The sequence below is a fragment of the Sceloporus undulatus genome, chromosome 3, assembly GCF_019175285.1.
Source record: "Sceloporus undulatus isolate JIND9_A2432 ecotype Alabama chromosome 3, SceUnd_v1.1, whole genome shotgun sequence".
NCBI lineage: Eukaryota > Metazoa > Chordata > Lepidosauria > Squamata > Phrynosomatidae > Sceloporus > Sceloporus undulatus.
In genome coordinates this window covers 70,148,676-70,172,835 of record NC_056524.1, presented here as the reverse complement: position 1 = coordinate 70,172,835, position 24,160 = coordinate 70,148,676, and the positions used below count along the sequence as shown (strand labels likewise).

At 39.7% G+C, this 24,160-nt stretch overlaps 2 protein-coding genes across 2 annotated transcripts in view; both read left to right on the top strand.

Annotated features, from left to right (window-relative positions):
- Positions 1-24,160, top strand: part of HMGN1 (high mobility group nucleosome binding domain 1) — a 1,114,480-nt gene that overhangs the window by 527,269 nt on the left and 563,051 nt on the right. The window lies entirely within an intron of this gene.
- The window catches only part of DSCAM (DS cell adhesion molecule), a 494,765-nt gene that overhangs the window by 354,177 nt on the left and 116,428 nt on the right, over positions 1-24,160 (top strand). The window contains exons 12-16 of the mRNA XM_042456815.1: positions 60-256; positions 5,406-5,502; positions 7,541-7,669; positions 16,098-16,265; positions 20,597-20,667. Of these exons, the coding sequence (XP_042312749.1) occupies positions 60-256; positions 5,406-5,502; positions 7,541-7,669; positions 16,098-16,265; positions 20,597-20,667 (662 nt within the window). The remainder of the gene's footprint in view (positions 1-59; positions 257-5,405; positions 5,503-7,540; positions 7,670-16,097; positions 16,266-20,596; positions 20,668-24,160) is intronic.

Here is a 24,160-nt window from a genome sequence, read left to right as displayed (position 1 = left end):
CACCCCCTTCTCACATCTGTACTGAGTTATTAATCTGAATTTATTATTTTTATTTTTAGTTCCTGCTATGATAACCTCCTATCCAAACACAACTTTGGCAACACAGGGTCAAAAGAAAGAGATGAGTTGCACAGCTCATGGAGAAAAACCCATCATAGTCCGTTGGGAGAAAGAAGACAGAATAATCAATCCTGAAATGTCCCGCTATCTTGTATCTACAAAGGAAGTGGGTGATGAAGTGATCTCAACTCTACAGGTGATGTATGATACCTGGTACAGTATATGCTTGTTAATCATGACTTGGACTAACTCAAATAGTTATGTGTTTCAGATTTTGTATCCTTTACTAACAGCTATACATATCACACTTCCTTACACCTGACCTCAGAAGGTTGTGTCCATTGTGATCACCTGACGATATTTCAGATATATTCTATCAAAGGAGAGGCTAACCTTTCTCTCTCTCTCTCTCTTAATAAGGCACAGGGATTGTTTAAAGCAGGCTTGGGGGACTTGTGACTTTCCAGATATTTTGGGATTAAAATCCCCATCCTCCATGGTCATTGATTGCACTGAATGAAGCTGATGGGAATTAGGGGCCTGAAACAGATGGGCCAAAAGCGCTGCCTTCAGGCTGTTCTAGGGGCATAGCGTACAGGTGACACAGGCCTCTGGATTGGGCGGAAGCAATGCCATGGTTGGTTAAGGCAGTCCAAACGTGGCTGCAAAAGGAGCACAAAAAATGCTCCTTGCCAGTGGTCTGTTGTACACTGCAGTGGCAGCTGGCCTCAGGACTTCAGCATCTGAATGCTGTGGTCCCACATCGAATGGGGAGCAACCAGCACTGGAGTGGCCGTAGGCCGCTCCAAGCTGCTGGTCTGCTTGACCCCAGGGTCTACCAGCAAGTTCCTTGCCTGCAGATTCCTAACCTCTTATAAAGGGACACAACATGACATGGGAGTTTATTGTACTGGCCCTGAAACAGGCCCAATGTGTTCTAAACATGCGCGCATGGGCACACACAGAATGGGATGGGGCCAAGAACCCCATTTTATCACACGCTAGAACACTGCCTTTGCAGCCGGGTATTCCAGTTGTGTCCCTGTTCTGTCCCAGAGGGTGCCATTTCTGATAATGCTTTAGAACAGTTCTCAGAAATGGCACCCTCTGGGACGGAACGGGGACAGAACTGGAACACCCGGCGGCAAAGGTGGCATTCCAGCGTGCAATAAAATGGGGTTCTTAGCCCCATCTCATTCTGTGCATGCCCGTGCATGTGCACGTTTAGAACGCACTGGGCCCGTTTCAGGGCCAGTACGATAAACTCCATGGTCTAGTAATAATCACATGGACATTGTCAAGGAATAAGTACACTATCAGCCCTCTTAAGAGGATGCAGTTGCAGTGTGTGCAAATTCTGTTGTGAACATAATTAGAAAATGAATGTAAAATAAATCATACTGGTCTTAAAATCAACCTGTGGTATGATCCCACTTGGAAAATTGTGTAGAGTTCTGTCCACAACACCTGAAGGACATCATTCACCAATGAAATTAGAGACGTATAAAATTATTTGTGGTATGATGGCAAGAAATATGAAGCTTTTCTTCCTCTTTCATAGGAGATTATCACATGGAGGCTTTCCATGGTAAAACGTGGCTACATTGTCTGAAAACTGTAATGGTGTGATCGCCCGTCAAACTTGTTTCCCATGATTTAATCATCAGGGAGGTGTCCTGCTCCTCTCCCATCTTCAAAGCGATCATGCAACAGTCATTTCTCCAATAACAGAAGTTCCCGTTATTGGAGAAATGGCTGCTGCGTGAACACTTTGTTGATGGGAGAGGAACAGGACTCCTCCCTGACAATTTAATCACAGGAAACAAGCATGACTGGTGATCACACCATTGTGGTTTTTGAACGATTTAGCCACATTTTATCAATGGTAAGCCTCCATGTGATAATCTCCATAAACCTACTTTAGGTTATCCATTCACCCTAAACAATGGGAGATTCAGCACAGTTAAAAGGAAGTACTCCTCCATACAGCACATAAACTGGAATTCACTGCTGGCAATTGTGGTTAACAAAACTTCAAAACAGTGTAGCTTTAAAATGGAATTAAATAGATTCATGGAAGATGGGGCCATTAATGACTACTAGTCAAGATGGTTATATAACACCTGCAGTATCAGACAGGGCTCTTTCTTTATATATCAATTGTCAGGAAGTATGAGATGGAGGGATATAGTTGTGTTCATATCCTGCTTGTAGGCTTCCCCTAGGGATGTGGTTGGCCAGTGTGTTAACAGAATGAAGGCTTTCATGGCCGACATCCATAGGTTTTTTTGGCGGGGGGGGGGGGGGGGGGTTGGACTATGTGGCCATGTTCTAGGAGAGCTTATTCCTGATGTTTCACAAGCATCTGTTACTGGCATCTTCAGAGAATGCTGGCATGGAAGAGAGGTGTGTGTGTGTATGTATGTATGTATGTATGTATACTATGTAACCCTGGATAGGGAGGAGTGATTTCCATGTTAATCTGTGAAATTCTGGACCATGCCAACAATTATCAGGTCAGAATGCACAGGGAAGCCATTGAAATCAATAAACATCTGAATAATTTCAGCTGGAAAGAAGAGACCCTTAAAGTGAACAAAGTTTGGCTACCAGTCCTGAAAAATAGCAAAATCAAGACTCAGCAAATAAAAATGAGAAACCACCCAGGGTCAGGGGCTTTCCCAGCAGACAATGATCACCAATTAGCAGACACTAATCCTCTTTGCATATCCTCCCACCACAACCATTTCCCATTTAGGCCCTTAGACCTCTTGGCTGTTCGTGTTTCACTGCACATTCATGATCCATTTCCACCACATGTCCATTTGGACAATCATAAACATTTTCACTTTTAGCCTAAGGGGATGATTCAGCCCAACTAATTGCTTCCCAACTCCTAAAGGCATTTCCTAAGTGGTGCTCCAGTTGTTGTTGGACTGAAAGACCCATAGCCCTAGCAGCACAGTCAGTGATAAGGAATGCTGGGATTTGCAGTGCAGTAACATTTGGAAGACCACTTGATTCCCACAACTACACGTAATGTAGTGTGCTGTAGTTGTTTAAGTGTTAGACTGGGATTCTGGGAAACCAGGGTTTGAATCCCCACCCAGCCACAGAAATTCAGGTCAAAAGAAAATCAATGGAAAAGCCCCTCTGAACAGTCTTGCCAAGAAAGCCCTGTGATAGGCTTTAGGGTCACCAGAAGTTGGAAATGACTTGAAGGTACAGAACAACAAATGATATTAATACAACAGCTTATAAACCACATAGTACATGAAATAAAATACATGTGGTTTATATGTTCAAAAGAACAGACAGCATTAGAAGGTTGTATTTGTCATTCAGGTATGTTATATTTGGTCAAGTACTACTAAACAGAACATCTAGAACTAAGCTCCCGGCTTGGAAAACCAGTCTCTAAAGCGTGCCTGGGACCCAGAATGCAGTTGGGTTGCAATTGCCCAGTGGCATTGGCAGCTAACTACACACAATAATCCCCGGTAGCAACCCAAAAGGCAACTATATTCTGTCAGAGAGCAATCAGTTTTTTTGTCAGTGTGATAAGGTCCTAAGACATTTCAGTCAATTATATTGATTCTGGGAGAGCAGACTTAGCTTTTCTGGCTAGCAAGAAAAGAGCAAATGTTTTCACAGAGTTGGCCCAGAAAATGACTACAGTGCGTCCTCGCCTTACGCGGGGGATCCGTTCCGGATCCCGCCGCGTAAGGCGAATTCCACCTATGCTCGAGCCCCATTGGAAACAATGGGGCTCGTGCGCGGCGGCGCGGGCGCGTGTGGGGCGTAAGCGCCCATTCAATTGAATGGGACGCGCCACCCCTTCTGCCCTGCGCGCGCGCCTCAGCTTGAGCGCATATGCTCAAGTCCGCATATGGTGCACCCATGTATGGCGCGGGCGCACTGTATATGAAAGAGAGTCTGCTGGTCGCCTGCTTAGGAGTCTGCCTTCTGAACTGCATAGTCCAGTGAGTGAAATACTGTCATGGAAATGAAATAAAGTGTTGTTGTTGTTGTTGTTGTTGTTGTTGCATGCCTTCTAATTGTTTCTGACGTATGTGACCCTAAGACAATCCTATCATGGGGTTTTCTTGGCAAGATTTGTCCAGAGGATGTTTAGCCTGGAGAAGAGAAGGTTAAGAGGTGATATGATATCCCTATTTAAATATTTGAAGAGATGTCATATTGAGGAGGGAGCAAGCTTGTTTTCTGCTGCTCCGGAGACTAGGACCCAGAACAATGGATGTCAGCTCCAGGAAAAGAGATTCCACCTCAACATTAGGAGGAACTTCCTGACAGTAAGGGCTGTTCAACATTGGAACATACTCCCTTGGAGAGTGGTGGAATCTCCCTCCTTGGAGGTCTTTAAACAGAGACTGGATGGCCATCTGTCTGGTATGCTTTGATTGAGATTTCCTACATAGCAGGGGATTGGACTGGATGGTTCTTGTGGTCTCTTCCAACTCTATTTTTCTATGATTCTATTAGTTTGCCATTGCTGTCCTATAAGGCTGAGAGAATGTGACTTGCCCAAGATCATCAAATGGGTTTTCTTGGTCAATTGGGGATTTTAACCCTAATTTCCCAGAGTTCTAGTCCAATACTCAAATCATTTCAAGGGCTGGCTTTCCTATAGAGAGTAGTGTGAGATAAATAAAAGAAGAGTATTTCCACATTAGTTTATCCTGGGTTTGACTTAGTTGTTTCACATATCTCCCACCTTTTGTACAAGGAGATCAGAGTGGCATACATCCCACCTCTATACCCAAAAATCCTTTAAAGTTAAGTTGAGTGTTGCAACCTTTTTACACAATACAATTAAAGCACCACAATTCCACTTTAACTGTCATGGCTGCATCCTGTGACATTCTAGGATTTATAGTTTGCTGAGGTATTAGAACTCTCTGGCAGAAAATTCTAAATATCTTTTCCTAAATTGCAAACCCCAGGATTTCATAGAGTATAGCCATGGCACTTAAAGTTGACTCATAATTCTACATCTCTGTAGTCTAACAGCATCCTTGATGACAGGACTGAGGTTCCCTGGAGAGATTTATGACTGAGAGAAGATTTGAATCTGGGTCCCTCGGTCATAGTCCAATAACTCTTTCCAGTCCTACGGCTTTGGTTTGGGGCCATGTATTTTCAGCCTTGCTGTGTGTTTATTATGAGTTCAAATTACACCTGTACCTAATGTGATTGCAGAGTGGCTTATGGTCTGTATAAAATCTCTGTGTTAGACTGAATACTGAAATTCATTCTGTTTGAAAAGATGGTTTCACTTCAATGTTTCCTATTGAATATATTTTCTTTTTCAATCTGCAATGTAGATTTTACCAACTGTGCGAGAAGACTCTGGTTTTTTCTCCTGCCATGCCATCAATTCATATGGAGAGGACCGTGGAATAATTCAGCTCACTGTGCAAGGTAGGAAGAGGACAACATAAGGAAAAAAAACACAGCTATTGTAGTACAGTAAGTGTATGCCATGCTTAGAAATCTGTTGGGGGGAGGGTTCCTAGTCCCTAAAAAAAAACCATAGCTATAACTGACAGAAATTAGAACTCTTTTAGAGTTTCAAACACAGTCTATCCTATTTCTGTGGGATCTAATAAAACAGAAATACTTAGATAAGTAAGGAATAAGTTATATATAGACTTAAGTTAGTTTAAATCTGCATTAGGCTAAAAACCAATACAATGCATAAAAAATTGTTAGTGTGGGGAAATATAGGCTCTGTTTGTATGTTAGATCACACAGAAAGAAAGCCAAAAGAGCATGGATTTCTTTGGGGGTCTACATGCCTGCTTTCATATTTAATTAACATGTCATCCCTTATAAATTCAATGTTTGCCCACCACCACAGTAACCATCCTAGACATGCATCACCATCAATGTGGATGGCTTGTGTGTTGCTCAGTACATAGATGCAAAGCCCTATTGATGTGATTTTGAGCAAGTGCTTTTTGGCAACATCCATATGGGTATTCCCTAGATTAGATTAAATCAACTTTTCTTCTTCATTAATAAGAATGTAGTTTAGGATATTTGAGAAGTGTGCCTTAGGCACAATTGCTTGGAAGTAAGCATCATTGAACACAATAGGACTTGCTTCTGAGTAAACATGTATAAGAGTGTGCTGTTAACCTCCGTTCAGTAGCCTCAGGCTTGAAGCAGTGTAAACGAGGTGAAGTAATACAAGAGCATTTGATTTGATGTTCTTGCTGCAGAAGAAATAGTGCACCAACATTATATTTAGCAACAAAATATTTCATGTGTAATCCATCAAATGCTTCTGCAAACAAATGCAGTATATATTTTTGCATTCTGAATTCCAGCAGCAAGTATGCCCTCAGGCCAGGAGCCCCTACCAAATTTCTGAGGGGAACCGTAATCAGGCAGGGGATCAGCAGGTTCTGGAATGGCTGAGGTAATGCCCTGTCAAATGTTGAGCTGCAGCAGAAATCAGCCAACGGGCTCTGCTGGCTCAGCATACCACACACTTGCTCACATGCTTGTATGCCTTGGAGCTTACATATAAGATGCCAGCTCCACTCAGGACTCACAAACAACCTTCCTCCCAACCCCCAGTTTTCTATAGCTGCAGGTTTTCACCAGTTCCTACTTACCAGAAAGGTGCATCCAATGGCTCAACAAACTGGGCAGATTTACAGTAGAACTGTAGTCCATAACAAAGGTTTTCACAGTAACTGTTGTCCCAGAAGCATGGAGCTGTCTTAGTACTTGTGTGCAGATTTGTAGTATTTTATTCTGGTTAGTCATTAAACTGGAATAACTACTCATTAGAGACTACTACTGATGCTACACTCAGTGCACTATACTCAGTACAGATCAGAATCGCTTCTCATTCCCCTTTTCCTACACCCATACATACACATTTCTACCATTTTAACCACAAAGATTGTGCATGTGTAAAATGGTGGTTTGGGGAAAATTAGCAACATTAACTGCATTGTAGGCCTTTTAAAAAATTATATTTGAAAGGGCTGGGATTTTCACTTTTCTCACAAAGAGCAGGAGAGAGCAAGGAGAAAGGGAGAGAGAGAAATAAAATCAGTTTTAAAAGCATTATCTTCTTGAGTCATTCATGTTTACAATATGCAGTTCCCCTTGAAATTTGAATATTAGAGCCTTATTCTACTCTGGAAAGAGCAAGTACTGTACTGTTTTGAAATAATAACATGGAGCACTGCTACAATTGAGGCACAAAGAATCTTAAATAACATTATGTTGTGAAAAAAATACATCTCTTACATTAAATATAAGCTTTTCCTAATGTCCAGAATGTTAGCAGGAGGGGTGAGTAGGTCTAATATTTGGTCAGTAAAAGAAGTGGCCAGTGATTTTATTGTGGATGAGCTATTTTTTCAATACTGTTCTAATTGCTGTTGCTAACCTGCTATTCTCTTCTCTGGACTAAAGCAAAGTTTTTCTGTTCATCCAGAACCCCCAGATCCTCCAGAAATTGAAATCCGAGAAGTGAGAGCACGCAGCATTGCCCTCAGATGGACCATGGGATTTGATGGAAACAGTCCGATTACAGGCTATGATATAGAATGCAAGAACAAGTCTGGTAAGATGAAGCTGGTATTATTTATTGGTTTTCTAATTTCTGTTTTTTGTGATTAGATAGGTTGTTTTGTTTGTTTAAAAAGGGAGAGGGTCTTACCTTTGCTCACTTTATTTTAGAACATAGTTAAGTATTCTGTTAAAACTTTATGCAAAGTAATTTGCTCCCCCCCCCCCTTTGGTTTTAACTACAAGCAGCCTTTGTGCATCCCAATTTATTATTACAGGCATTTTGTAAGACTGGTGGCACATGTTGTTTACTGTATATACTCGAGTATAGTTCGATATCATTTATAAGTCAAGGGCAGGTTTTGTGGCCCAAATTATGGATTTTGATATGACCCGTGGATAAATCGAGGGTAAAACATAGGGGCATATATCAAATGATCCAAAGGCTGAAACAAAGGAAATCGATGCCAAATAACTTACAAAATTCCAGTTGGCAAAACTGTTTGTGCTCACACTAAAAGCTTGATGGATGAGAAAATATAAGGGGGCCAGTGCTGCCATGACAGATTCCACTCTTGGCTTTCACCTGGGGATGGTTCCTTTCTTTTATAAATGTTAAAGTACCATACTTACATTGACCCGTGGAGAAGTCAATTTAGGTTTTTTTGGGTCAATTTTTTGACTAAAATTTCTAGACTTACACATGAGTATCAATACACAGTATTTTCTTATACTTATCCTATACCCTTCTATTTTCAAGCTGGACAGTGGTATAGCTAAATTACTGACTGGTTAACCAAATATATGTGAGAATAATACGTAACAAAACAAAACCCTTTTAAGCAAGGTTTTTTAGGAAATGTATTGGGTGCTGCATGATGGAGTTTCTGTCACTAGTCCCAGCTTCTGCCAACCTAGCAGTTTGAAGGCATGCAAATGCAAGTAGGTTAATAGGTACCACTTCTCAGTGGGAAGGTAACAGCCTTTGGTGGAGTCATGCTGGCCACATAACCACCAGAGCAGTCCTCAAACAACACTGGCTCTACGGCTTAGAAACAGAGATGAGCACTGCCCCCTGCAATCAGTTATGACTGGACCTTCATGTCAAGGAACTACCTTTACTTTTTAAAGAACGTACTAATCTTTCTCATACCAATTAGATTACTTGTCTGTGTAGTTCAATATCAGTCATTCTGATTAGTGTTACCCCAAGGTCTAGCCTCCCCATACCCCCCTCTTTTTAATATCAAGGTGATATTAAAAAGGCTGTTTAGAGCACATAGCTGTGAGGCTGCCTCAGTGCAGGGAAACAGGTTTATCATATAAGGAGATTTGGGAGGCTCAGCATGGGATAGCTCAAGACCGTGTAACCAAGGATAAATTGATCAAGAACAGAGTCTGCATAATCACTTCACCAATAAGAGTGATGGTGATTGATAGACCTTGTGCTTGCAAGTGAACAGAAATCCAAGTACACCTTCTTCTGGGAGTGATACTCATTTGTCCAAGAGCATTTGCACTGATTATCCTTGGCCAGGTTCTCCGTGGTAGGGGTTTCTTTCAACAGAGCATAAAGAGACATAGTACTGTCATAGTAGCAGAGATGGCCTTCCCTGTTACAGTATTGAACTTTTCCCTCAAAAGATTGGTTTTAGAATTTTTAAAAATCATTTTTCAAAATATTTTTTGCCCTCAAATCTTTTCAAATGCTCTCTAGGGAGCATATTTGCCACATTCCCCCCAAAACCATTTTAGGCCCAAGAGATGCTTTTTTCTAAAGTGACTGAAGTGATTTTCTGCTGCTTCCTCTCATGTACCTAAAATGACTCAAGGGAAGGAGGATGGACATAGTGCAAATACCCCATGCCCCCAGATGATATTTGGGAGTTCACTCATGCCAACATCAATGGCAATCCATCTCCAGTGCTGAGCTTATGAAGACTAGCTACCTTGAGGTCCAGTGCAAGTCTACTTTCCATAAATTGATCAATTATCATTGTATGTGCTGAGCATACATCACACAGCTTTGTCATGATAGGGGAACAGCACAAATTAAGTCATTGATTTAACCTTTGTTTTTCTGTATAAATTTATTTGCTTGCTGAGTACACAACAGATGCAAAACTTTCATTTCTTAAAAGATGGTGGGGTGTACCAAGTTAAGAGGGACAAGTTAAAAACTTGTTTCACCTATAAACTCTCTTTGTGGCTTCAAACAACCTTTCTCTTTTCTTCAACAATGGAATATGCAATGGAAAGCATTTGCTAATTAATAAATGACATTTATCCTAAGCATTATTGAGATAACATATGTGAAGTTCTGGAACAATCAAGAGTCTGTGTTAATAAATGTAATTACATCTAAGAGCAGCAGAATGGTAGTGAAAATAGTAATATTAGGAATAGGAACAGCAGCACTGTTAACAGTGTAAAGAATTCAGTTTCAAAAATGTGATTTGAAATAGGACCACCAGATGGCACAGCATACAAAGTAAATAGGTGATTGTCGCCTACTTTCAGATGGCACAGACACAGACACAGATGCACATGCACACCGGCTGTTTAAAAGTATAATTGTGAAGGCTTTTCCTACACAAAAGTATGAAATTAAAAAGAAGAAGGGGGGAAATTACCATATTTATTCATGTTGTATGGATTTTTCCAATCTGTTCTTAGTGAATGTGTCAGGTTTATGACATCAAAGTAGTAAATACAGCAAGCCGCCAAATCTTTCAAAATGGTATATAAGAGGGTTTGAGATGCAAATCAATGAAATGAGAGTGTTATTTTGGATGGAATAGGTTTTTTCAGACCTGTTTCAAGTCTTATTCAAGATTTACGCATGCACACACACACACACGCACACACACACTCAAAATTTCAGAGTAAATGACATATTTATAAAAGGAATATGCTTCAGTCTTAATAAGACCGTACCACTTCATACTGCAGGTATTACTTAAATGTTGGAATATGTCCAAAAGCCCTACATCTGTCATATAGCACATGTTAACAGTAAAATACAAATCTTTACCTTTATATGCTAGTTTGTTCATTTTTTAAGCAGAGGGTTGCTGATATGATGCAACATTAAACATAGTGATCCTTCATTTGAAATTTTAAATGATAAAAGTCTTACAAAGGCTTTCTGAATATTTAAATATGGTAACATATAGAGGCTCTTTTATTTAATGAGAATAAAGGTTACCTGTCTTTCATTTAAAAAAAAATTCACTGTAGTGGCTTTCTTTGATAGGCCTGAATCGTACATATTTTGCTTCATTTAGTCAAAATTTTCACTTTATAAACTTCAAATTGAGTATGATAAGGTCCTTTCCACAAGGGAAATTATTGCAGCATGCTCTGTCCCAGGGGTCTTTGTCAAAGCTGAGGCTCATATAGCTCTGAAGGTAATGATACAGTTGTTCTGATCACAGCTAGAACATGTTACGTTTTTGAACAGTATCTTCCAAAATCTTCCATGTAGTCTCTCCTACACAAAAACAAAAACAAACCAAAAAAACCTATGGATATATGATAAGGAACATATAGAAACATGACATGGACCAAAACCAGATGGAGTTTAGCCATCAGAACTCTAATTATTACATGATTTTCATTTGATTAGCTGGAACAGATATACAGTGGTTAGCATTTAAACCAGGGATGAAGAATATGTACTCCCCAATCTGTAATTCCCATCAGCCCTAGAAGGAATAGCCAATGAAGAGGGATGACTCAATCCAGGCCAGTTCTGTGCAATTTCAAGGATGTTAATTAGTTCTGCATCTTCAAGCACATTTGCACATTGGCCATGACAACACATGACCATAACTGTGTTAACTGTGTTAACTATTAAGAAAACATTCTTAATCTGCTCACCCCTCTCAATACATCCCACACATCTTCTTCACAATCCTTGCCATTCCTCTGTTTGGCATCATTACAAATGCCACCCACCTTCTCCTCCAGAATAACCTGTGGATCTTTTCTTTTTTTTTTTTTTTTAAAGTCCCTCAGACTGACAACAAATCTCCATCCATGATTTTCTCCTCAATTTCCAAGCTGACTCGTTGTCGTTCTTCCATTCTTGGATTATTTAATTCCTCCATTTCCACATCTGAGAATTCAATTTCCCCATCCTCAGTCTCCTCCTCCAACCCAAATTTCAGTCTAAATCTCATTGCATAATTCTCAAAGTCATTGCTTATCCATTTAAGTTTCTGCAATATCTGTTGCCATATTGCTGAATAAGAATCATGTCCAAGGACTGTATTTTTGTCCTTGTTCTATTACACCAGATTTTGGCATACAAAGAATTAATCTTTCTCTCTACAGTGACTCTTCTGATATAACAATACAGCCCAGTGATTAAGCTTTCATGTTACTCAGGCTGTTTTCAATGAAGAAACTCTTCAAGCCAAAACAATTCTGTTTTCTCAAAATAAATCAGTCTCACTTTTTAAATCCATTTTTACTGACAAAGTATTTTTAAAAACTATTAATATTCCACCTTTATGAGCTTATAGGCCCTCTGTATTCATGGATTCTGTATCCATGGATTCAACTGTCCATAGCTTGGAAATGTAAACATAAAAAAATTCCCAGATGCAAATTATTATTATTATTATTATTATTATTATTATTATTATTATTATTACTATGCTTTATTTATGTAGCACTGTAGATTTACACATCACTGTACATACAAATCTTGATTTCATATAAGGGACACCAGTTTACTATACCATTTAACATAATGAAGACTTGAGCAGCCACAGATTTTGGTATCCATGAAGTGTCCTGTCACCAAAACCCAGTGGATACCAAGTTTCTTCATAATTCCATGTTACTATGTCCTTTATCCACAAATAATTTTATTTTTCTTTTATTCCCATATTTATTACAGTTTCTAACTTTAGTCAGTAGCCTTAAAACTTCTTAGCTGTAATCCTCATGATCTCATCCATTAATATGAAAGTCAGACTACTCAACCGGGCATTGATGACAACCACTGGATTGAAGATTGAGCTTCATCCCATAAATCCCATTAATAGTACAAAGATAGTTAAAGAATGTAGGGTTGCCATCAGGAATGAGAAGAAAGAATTTGTCTCACAGCCCCTGTACCTACTTTGGTTTCAGTCAACTGCCACAATCCCCATGAGCCTAACAAGGTTTTTGGTTTTTTGTAGGTGATCTCCTTGTCCCCCGCTCACTCTGTCTTGTCTAGCAGAGATAAGTCACCAGTTGGAGCTTCTCTCCAGACTGGTGATAGTGCTGTTGCCACTCTTTTTCTCATGGGTTCTCATGAAAGAGAGGTTAGTTGGCCATTTCCATACCTGGAAGTCCATTCAAGTATTATTTCTAATCTAAAGAAATGCACTAGCTTGTATGAGAGAAAGTGCTACGTGCTTGAGAGATTTTGCTTATATTTTCATAATGATCCAAATTTGGAAATCTTAGCATTTTAGGATTTCCAAATGTGAGTCACTCGACTCTGTAATCATTTTCGGAATTGTACTCATAATTTGGAGACATGTCTATATTTCTGCTCATATAATGTGTCATTGCAAGGCCAGAAAAAGCAGAATGGCACCTACTGACTCTTCCTATGGGCCTATACATAATGATTAAAAGCTCTGATTGAACACTTTGTGGAAATAATTGAATGGTGCACTGGTCTATGCATGTCATTTCTATTCTCAAAAACATCTGTAGGTAGGTTTCTGAGTTCTACTCTTTGTTGTTGTTGTTGTTGTGTGCCTTCAAGTCATTTCTGATTTACGCTAACCCTAAGGCCTATCATGGGGTTTTCTTGACAAGATTTGTTCAGAGCAGGTTTGTCATGAGAGCATATGACTTGCCAAAGGTTACCCAGTGGGTTTCATGACCACACTGGGAATCAAACCCTAATCTCCAGAGTTGTAATCCAACACTCAAACCACTATGCCATGCTGGCTCTCTACCATCTTTCTTTGTCAGATTGCAAGGTAGCCAACTGCTAACTTTACAAAAACATATCTGCATACACATGCTCAGTAACACATGCATACATATGCAAATCAATATTGTAGAAGAAATGAACAGATAAATACTCATGGGGTGTTTTTAACCAGAAACCCAGGAGACCTGCTGCTACTTGCTGTAACGCCCTTTCGTATAATTTGTAGGCTAGATATTCATGCAGGACAAATCTATCACATCTATAATACATCTTGGATCAAAGTGACTGACGTCTTAATTAATCCTGATTAACAACAATCAAGGGCTGAAACAGGCATGATGAAGGGCCACTGACCCACTGTCAGAGCTCAAATGGGAGCTAAAGCCATCAGTTTGTCTCAGCTGACTAGGCAGGACCAGCACCACAGAATTCAAAACAGTTCCACTTTCTTCTGCATTAGTCAAGCTGCATTTGGAGTGCCTTATCCAGTTTTAATGAGACTAACAAATCAAAGGGTGCCTTGGGAGGAGCAGCGAAGAAGTTGAGGGTTCTAGAAACCAAATCAGAACAGTGGAAAGAGCTGTGTATGTTTAGTCTGAAGACAATAAAATTAAGGAGAGACATTACAGCATCTTCCTAATATCTAAAAAGCTGTTATACAAAAAATAGAGTAGATAACATTTCATTACATTTAAAATCTGTCAGTGATATTCTGCCCTTGCCCCTGGATGTCTGATGGTTTGATAAGCTATTGATGTTATATTTATTTTTCGTATTTTATAAGATTGTTGTATGTATTCTGATTTTAATAGCCTGTAACCCCACTTCGTTCCATCGGGAGAGGTGGGGAAACACAAATAAAATTTTATTATTATTTATTATAAAAGGTAGAAACTTCAGAGATATAGATTTTTCAGATCAGTAGGGCTGTCCTAATGCTATTTTTGCCACTGGAACATACTGCTTTTCTTTCACTGAAACTGTGTAAGCACTGATTGGATATTTGTCTGTTCAGGGATGATGTAGTATCATCCCACATTACAGAGCCTGAATTGATCTGGACTACATAATCCAAAATATCCCTTTCATAGGATGTCAGATCCTATACCTCCAGCTGACCCTCCTTAACAAGATAATGGTTGTCTCCATCTTGGATTCTCTGTAAAAAATGAAGCTTGATTGACTTTGGTGTGGGTGTGGGAACGAGGGATAGTTATGGATCCCTTGTCCTGGTTCTTGACAAAGCAGCTGAAATGAATTTAGGGTTATTTTGCTAGAAGGTAGATGAAATATGTAGACATTGTGCTATAAAATCCAACCATTGTGGGACAGAAACCCAACAAAAGATTAAAACCAACACCTATTGGCCACTAACTGGAAGTAAAGATGTGAGACATATTAGGAGATATAGCCTTTGGCAGGCTTCAAAGAAGCACTAACTTCAGCAGTGAACACTGCATCTTTCTTTCTTTCTTTCTTCATCTTGCTTCCTTTCTCCCTTCTGTACATCTCTTCTTCCATGCTTTCGTGTGAGCATATAGTGAGCATCATCTTGCACCTCTCAGAGCTGAACACTGCTACCTCAACAGCATCAGTCTGAGAAGTTATTTTGCTGAAAGGACACAAAGAAAAAGGAGATTGAGCAGGTGTTGCCCCTCTGTTGAGACAGACTTTTCAGCAGCATCATTGCATGCTTCTCCTGGATAGAGGCCGGGTGGCTATTTAGTATGTAGCATGTACATTTCTATATCACTTATTAGCGAACTCAGCACTTTCTAAATGGTTTATAATCTGTAAGCTAATTGCCCCCAACAAGCTGGGTACTGATTTTACTGACCAATGAAAGGATGGAAGGCTAAGTCAACCTTAGAAGCCCTAGGATCGAATTCCTAACCTTGTGGCTGCAGTACCGGCATTTAATCACTGTGCCACTCCCATTTATCAGGGATGTCTTAGCATTGGATTCATGCATGGGCTAGAGATCGGACTAGATGACCCCAGTTCTACAATGGTATGATTCTATCATTACTCACTGGCAGCTTCTCCCCACACCTCAATTATCTTCAGGTAGTCTCTGCTCCAGAAGCAGCCATCACCAGCTGCTTCGGATAGCCTTTCAGATAGCCCTTCCATAAATATCTTCAGAAATTCAATAACATCCCAGATGAATTGGAGTGCCAGGCCAGATCCATCTTGAAGGTCAAGGATTTCTTCCCATCCACCTATGTAAACCAAAACCATGAATTTCCATTTATGAATTTTCCTGAGGCCTCTGTATAGTCTCTGTGTATCATTACACAAAATAGTATCTGGATTTTGTTGTCACTGAAGGCTGTCTTTTTCCTGTGAGAATCCGCCTTCCATGTTGTTTTTAAGTAAAATGAAAAGGTTAAGGGGAAAATGATGCCTGCATTTTTTAAATCAGTGATGTCAGTCTTGGAAATGTGTTATTTGTTGTATTGCTTTTTGAAAAACAGATTAAAACAAAAAACAAAAAAAAGAGAGAAATTGTTTATCTTTTCCACACCTTTAATAGACTCCTGGGATTCTGTCCAAAGAACCAAAGATGTTTCTCCACAACTGAACCAGGCTACTATTATTGACCTTCATGCTTCCTCTACCTACAATATCCGCATGTATGCAAAAAATCGCATTGGCAAGAGTGAGGCTAGCAATGAACTCACCATTACCACAGATGAAGCAGGTATGTTCTAGATTACCTACAGTCCAGCCTAATGTTAAATTTTATTCGCTGTTGGTTTTCTGCACCATTGGTATTTTTGCCCAAAATGGTACTATGCTATCTGATTTCAAAGAAGTTTTACATTACAAGTCACTGCAATTAGTGATATTAGTATATCAAAGGTCATTAAATTCTTTGATTTAAAAAGCTATTCAATCCAAAGATAAAAAGACACAAATAAATGAAATCATGTAAACACTTGATGCATCACTAGTCTGTCTTGTGATGTATTTTGTGTCCTGCACAATTTTCTGCTTGCGTCCTTACTGTCCTATTTATTCCAGGATCAGTTTCTTGCAGCTAGCAACTTGACTAACATGTTTTTTGCATGCATTCTATTTCCCCCCTCTTTCAATCCTACCTATATGCTAAGTGAAACTGCAGTCATTTCTTTGCTCCTGATATGTATACTCAGTGGTGTGGAATATTTATCCAGTCAGAAAATTAAACCACAAATTGCTTAGATGTATGCATTCTTCTAAATACAGTGCCAAGACTTGCACTTTGATTTAGGCAGAAAGTGAAATTGAGTGGAACAGGAGAACAAGTATTATATGGGTGGAACCACACAACATGGAGGAGATATATAAAAGGACTATGTGTTGGGTAGCCAAAGATACAATCCTCACTGGTATTTGCTTATTTTTTGCATTGCTATATCACCCAGACTAGGAGCCAAATAGATATCAAAACATCATAGTATTCAATACCAATAAATTAAAGTACTTTACCAATAAATTAAACTAACTGGCAGGGAGTTTTACATTGGTGTGATGCGATCACTCCTAGATGTATCTGTAATCAGTCTGGCTGCCATATTCTGAACCAGTTGGAGTTTCTAGTTCTGGTACAAAGTTAGCCTAATATAGGCGGGCTACACACTGCCAGAAAGAGGTGCCTCCCCAGCACCTCTCTTTGCTCCGCAAGAGCGCCGCAGCAACCAAAATGTGTGGCGCTCCTGCGGAGCAAAAAAAGGAGCACCCGGAAGCGGCTCCTCTTTGCGGCGTGGCTGCGACGCTGAAAAGTGTGAGAGATGTCGTTATGACGTCGCAGCTGCCCTGCCCTGTCTGGAAGTGTCGCAGCTGCGACATCATCATTACGCACCCCGTGTGGTGGGCGAGGGCTGCCGGGCGTGTGGGTGCTCCACCCACCAGGTAACCCTCGCACGTGATGAGGGCACTGCAAAGGCCCATCTGTTTCAGGCCATAGAGTGCTTTGAAGAAGTCCAGGCTTGAGGTTACCAGTGCATGCACTACCATCTTCAGGTTCTCCAGTTCTAGGAAGGGGAGCAGTTGGCATATCAACCAAAGCTGATAACAGGAACTCTGACCATCACATCTATCTGTGCTGACATTTGGAGGGAAAGATCCAGAAGCACTCTGAACCTGTGAACACAGTATTTCAGAGGGAGTGAAATCCCATCAAGAAGTGGTTGACACACCTCTGGCCCCAGATTAGGATCCTTGATAATAAGCATCTCAATCTTGTCTGGATTCAGTTTCAATTTGTTTTTCTTCATCCATGCCATTACCTCTTCCAAGCATTCATTCAGAGGAGGCAAACTAATGCATAGGCTGGTTCTGCTATCACTCATGATCACATGGACATACTCAGTGTTCTAAAAATTATTTTTCTTCATCGACCAGTAGTATTTTTCACTGGCAGGTTTTTGTTTAACTGAAAATTAACATGCCAGCATAATCAACTGACCTTAATTTGCAGATTAGCTTCCCCATTAATAATGTGCAACCTGAACGTCACGTTATATTCTCTGCTGTGTGCCCTAGTTTTGAGACAAATGACCCTTTCTTTTGCTCTCATTACAAAGCTGTCCATTCTGAGAGAAAGGTCAATTATATGGAGACACTATCAAAAGCTGCAGATTTATTTGGGGTGAAACCAGAGAAGAGAAGGCCAAGGCTTCAACAAAGCCTGTGTGTGTGTGTGTGTGTGTGTGTGTGCGTGTGCGCGCGCGCACATGTGCATGCCTTGATATCAGCTGGGAACACATGCAAGAAGCATGGAAGTAGTACCATTTGTCACTGTTTATTTTAGTTCATTGCTTTTACCTCAGGCATGTTAAATGAGTATGGATTCCCAAACATCTAAGAGAAGCCTGAGGGCAGAGAATATAATGAAGGCTTTACAAAAACAACAACATTAAATATTAAACAGAAAGGAGGGGGAGGGCAGCCACATTGCTGAAGGTGTGCATTGCGTGTCATACACTACTGTGCTTCAGGCTGTCAGCATCTTTTATTTCTAGGTTCCTGCAGGGAAAGGAGAATTACGGTTTGTAGACTGCCCTTTCATTAGCTTTTCTTAGCATTTCTTACCTCTTTTCCTTCAGGATGTTTAACAGCAAAAGCTCTTCATAGCAAGCCGTGGAAACTTCAGTGTTTCAGAAAGCAGAGTAAATGTTTCCTTTAAATGTAATGCAAGAAGTATAAACCACAGCAAGGGAAAATGAATATTTATATTTTATTGGCATTAAATGCTTTCATTTTCCTCCCAGTAAGGCTATTCACTGTCTGAGAACTGTTAACACCTTTAATTTCCCTTGTTTGATGACTCTCATGGCTGATGTGGATACTTTGTCTTGGAACCCTAAAATAGGTTAGCTTTGGGTCATTTATTGAAGGAGGGTATTTCAACTCATTTTGAGCCTTTGCAGCTACCTGTGCCCATACCAAAAACCTCTCAAGTGGATTCTGACCATCAAGAGATAGGGTATGGTAAATTTTCCTTCTGAGACTTCCTGTAAATTAACATATTTTACAATCCTAGCCTGATTTAAGGGAATTGCATTGGGCCAGCAGCCCCACTCACATTACCGACAGGGAAGTCTGACACTACAGGGTGGATTTTTAAGGTGGGGAAAAATGATGCAAAACATTATTTCCATGAATTCTGTAGCTTGGTTTCAAAACTTCTGTTTCTCTATATTCTGTTGTTTTTCCATTTCTTACTAAAGCAGACCCATCACATTGGTGGGCTGGCAATCCATGGATTTGACTACCCATGGATTAACACACCCATTATTATATATTGATGCATCTGTGCACATGTTGCTGCCATTGAATGATATGGGACATAGCAGTCTGCATTTTTTGCCATCTATGGGGGAGGGGGGGGGGCAGATCCAAACTTCTTTGGATGGGACAGGTACATTGTAGTATTGATCATTCTGTTTTTATCCACCCTGTTTTAAATTAAAATTGAAACACTATACCCTATAATTCAGACTAAGCACACTGAATTCAGATGTATGAGCAATTTCTGTAAAATTTTGGATTTTGATTTCATGTAAAAGGTCCAAATGAGATAGCTGAGCATCATGAAGAAAGGAAATATAACAGTTATACAATATTTCACATTTTGCATAATATGTTCATGGACAGGGAGTTTGGCTATTCATATAGCTATAGTGAAATCAAACACTTTCTTGTTGAATTCCTATAAAATAAAGTAATAGAACATGAGATCTGATTGCATACTGGTTAAAAACTGATAGGCAGTTAGCTTTAGGGATGTAGTTAAAAGGAGCAGGGAATGAGGGCATTGTCCCCCAGGAAGAATGATTCCCCCCAGTGTAATTTTTTTTCATTCCTCAGTTTTCTAGCATGTCACAGAGTGAAACATTGGAAATCATTCACACCTAGAAATCTTCTATTTGCTATGTTTACATTGCCTTAGTCACTTTGCCTACCTCTTTTCTTTTGAAGTTTAAGCTGTATTTCTGAATATTGCAATGCTAGAAATTTGACTTTAATCCTAATCCCTGGCAACTGCTCCTTTCCAGCTCTCCCTTTCTTTCTGAACTAATGTGTACAGGTCCTTCTAATAATTCAAAAAGGTTACACTAACTCTGAGGGCAGCTTTCTGATGGTAGGGGAATGCAGTGAGAAGCCTTTTCTATTAAAGTAAGCTCCTTGTATGATTGAGAAACCTTGAAGAGCAGGATCAAAAACATGTACCCTATACTTCAGACTCAACAGAGAGTCTGTTGAGAGCATACTCAACATAAAAGGCTTCTCAGATGCAGGAAGAGTAGTCCTATGGACCTGTCCCCACTTCCCCAGTTATGCTATGATGATCATGGTGGAACAATGCCCAAATAAGACTGATGGTTTCTCTTTTTGTTGCTTCGTGTGCCTTCATCCTGGCAACAGCATTTTTCTTTATACCAGATTTTAGAATTTCTGACTACTGAGTAATGTGGGGGTGGGAGTGTTGTATTTTTTTAAAAAGAAGACCTTAGCATACTGATTTATCTGTTTGTTTCTTACCAGCTCCTGATGGACCACCTCAAGATGTTCAGCTTGAGCCCATTTCTTCACAAAGCATTCGGGTAACCTGGAAGGTAAATATGATATGCTCTGTGAGTCGGAAACATCCCTTATACTTTGTTGGGATGTATATCACAGTGTTATTGAGGAAGAAGCCCACAAGGCCAAACAAATAAGGGAAGCTTAGTTTGATGAATTTATACTCACAACGCTTGTGGCTAAATTTTCAAAAATTACTTTGCAAGTGAATGTAATTGCATGCTAAATTAAATTTGCATGCTATTATATGTGCCTGTGATTGTGCCCTTTTGAACATTTTATTTCCAGAAATGCAGCTGCAGTGTGAAAATAAATAAATAACTGAATTTTAGGTTGCCTCTTGTAAAACCATGGCACAATTCAATTTGTTTCATGAGAAGACAACATTTTTAGAAAAATGACAGTGGAGCTTAAGCATTATAGTGCACATCTGTGTGAACCAAAGGTAACTTAATATTTAGAAAAATATGTAAGTTTGAAACATTCAAATATAGATCATTTACCCAGGCTTGCATTTTCATCTAATATTATATACTACAACACATGTTTGAATTGTAAGTAGCAGGAGTTCAGCTCTTGGACTGTCTTCTGTAGCTAGCTATTTCCGTGTTAGATTAAATTCAGGATAACACCTAATGTGATGAAGTGGGTGGAAGACCTTGAAAAGTGATGCAGTAATAAAAATACCTGTACATGTTATTCTTTAAGGTGCAACAAGACCCTTTGATATTTCTATTTTTCTTCATTTAAAATTACATCTAGCTCCTAGAGTCTATACCATTGTCTATGTGTAAAGTAAGGACTTTATTGCACTGCCTCCAGTGCCTGACTTACCTTGGAAGTTAGGCTGATTTTATCACACAGACTTTCCCCTCAAAATAGCTTCCTGTTGCCTCCAGTGTTGAATTTGGGCCCCGTAAGTCAGTTCAGCGGCCACTTTTTCCCATTCAGAAGCTTCTGGTTTGGAAAACATGACCACCAAAGCGAGTTACAAGGCCTGAATTCAACACTGGAGACAACAGGAAGCCATTTTGAGGGGAAAGTCAGCGTGATAAAATCAGCCTAACTTCCAAATTTGGCTCAAATTCAGAAGAGGTAAGTCTGGCACCGAAGGCGGTGCAATAAAGTCCTAAGTAAGATCTTGGAAGCATTATCAAACTGGTAATGCAAGTTGTTAACATTAGTTTTAACACTGAATTCAACTGGTGTAGAAATCTGACAAGATAGTAACCTATTAATAATACACTGCTCCTAACTAGATGTATTCAACCAAATGTAGCTTAAAAATAATGGAGGACCCTGGCAGAACAAAACAATGGTCACAAAAGCTCTATTACAAATGGCAGAGAGCATTTCATCAATAACATCCAGCCTACAATTTATGAGTAGAATGACATGTGGGACTGACTTAACTTAGGCCCGAAACAGACGGGCAGCGAGCTCCATCCTCAGGCCAAAATTAGGGCTTGGGAGCACACAGCAACCACACTCTCCCAAACCGTAATACGGAAGAGTGGCACCATCATGGCAGCCTCCAGACCACACGGGGGCCACTATGATGATGCAAGCACGGCGCCGCATCCACACATCAAAGTGCCGCGCTTGCATCATTGACGATTCACAGTGATAGCGGCGCACCACACATGCTGAAAAGAACCCACTTTTAGCAGGTTCCTTTTGGTGCGGAGGGAGCCCATGCTGCAGTCTCCCTCAGGAAAAAAATGGGTGGTCTGTCAAGCCCCTCACTCACCGTCTGAAATACTGGTTTTGCCATTGAGTTCTATAGAATCAGGACTACTGATTTTTAGCATTAGTGTGAATCAGTGGATAAAGGAATACTTTAATTTTTGGCATGCTGTGGTCCCTATTAATGGAAAATGGGCAATAGACTCACAAAATTCTACTTTTCCTTATTCTGTTATCACAGTTACAACAGTGCTTCTTAAATTTACCAGTTCTAGTTTGTTTATGTGTATGCGTGTATAGTATATCAATTCACCATGAAGTGAATATGTGCACAAAATTGGTTAAATCAGGACACGAAAATAAGAACAGTGGTCCAAAACACACTGCAGAAATAATCCTGTTTGAGACAGCTTCAACTGCCCTGGCTCAGTGCTAGGGAATTCTGGAAACTGTAGTTTAGTGAGACATTTAGCCTTCTTTGTCAGAGAGCTCTGGTGCCAGAATAAACTACAGTTCCCAGGATTCCCTAGCACTGAGCCAGGTCAGTTAAAACTGTCTCAAACCAGATTATTTCTGCAGTGTGTTTTGGACCAGTCAAACACTTTCACTTGCCACTGCAGCAAGTAGCGTTCAGTTACCTCTTTGGGCTGGCATACTATACTTTGAATTATAAAGGACTTTAAATCCAGTTCCTGGGCACTTTTGATCAACTGAAAACCAAGCTAAAAGTTAAATATTCTAGCTAATTTTATAACAAGTTATTAGTTATTCTTGGTATTGTTTTGTTCATTTATATAGTGCCACCAAGCATACATGATGATACAACAATTTAACAGACTATTCTGCCAAAATCATACAATCTAATTTCATTTTAAAAAAGAAAAGAAATATATATGGGGAAGAAAGGAAATAATACTGTACGAATATTTTTTAAAATATAATACAAATAAAAAAGTTGGTGATATACATATACTCTGAATATACAAAACTGTAAACTGAAACTGAAATTCCAAAGTTTTTAGAAGAGAGAAAAGGTTTTCAATGATATTTAAAATCAGCAATCAAAAGAGAAAACCTCTGATGTTGGTGAAGACAATTCCAAAGATGCAGAGTAGCAACAAAAAGAGAATAAAGGTTGGCCAAAGGTGGGGGGGGGGACTTTGGTGAAATCAGGAACACAGCATTTATAGAATGAAGATCCCAGTCAGGGCAATAATAAGAACTGAGTACAGGCAACTAAATCACACAAGGCTTTAAAAGTCAAAGCAAGAAAAAACTCTTTTAACTTTGCAGAAAAGGACTTTGCAGTTTTAATCAAAGTACCCATGGAAATCCACAAAAATGCACATTATTGCATGTGCAGCTGTCCATTTGCTTTGCATGGATTTGGATGGCTACTCATTTTCAGCAGAGGGAGGATGAATAGATGTAAATTTGTACAAGAAAGTAAAGACAATTAACCATCAATGCAAATGTGTGAATATCTGCAGCAATTCTCATAATATCCTTACTTGTAGAATAGCCCCTAGATTCTAATTATATTAATCTGAAGTATATATATTTTTTCAGGATCAGTGTAAAACCATCTGTATTTCTGCATAGGATTCACAGGTGACATTTTGAAGCTCTGGAGCTCATAGGCCTTCATAAGCATTTTCAGAGAGAAAGATCACCCAGCACTTCCAGACAGGCTCTGCCTACAAGCCAAACAGATGGGCTGAGTTGGAGCTCCTAACAGCAATAGCAGTTGAGGCGACTGGGGTAGCAAACCCATTGCAGGTTTTAAACTGAATTTTGGCAAAGAGTCCCAAGATGCTAAATTGGATTCTGGGGTAGGGTGCA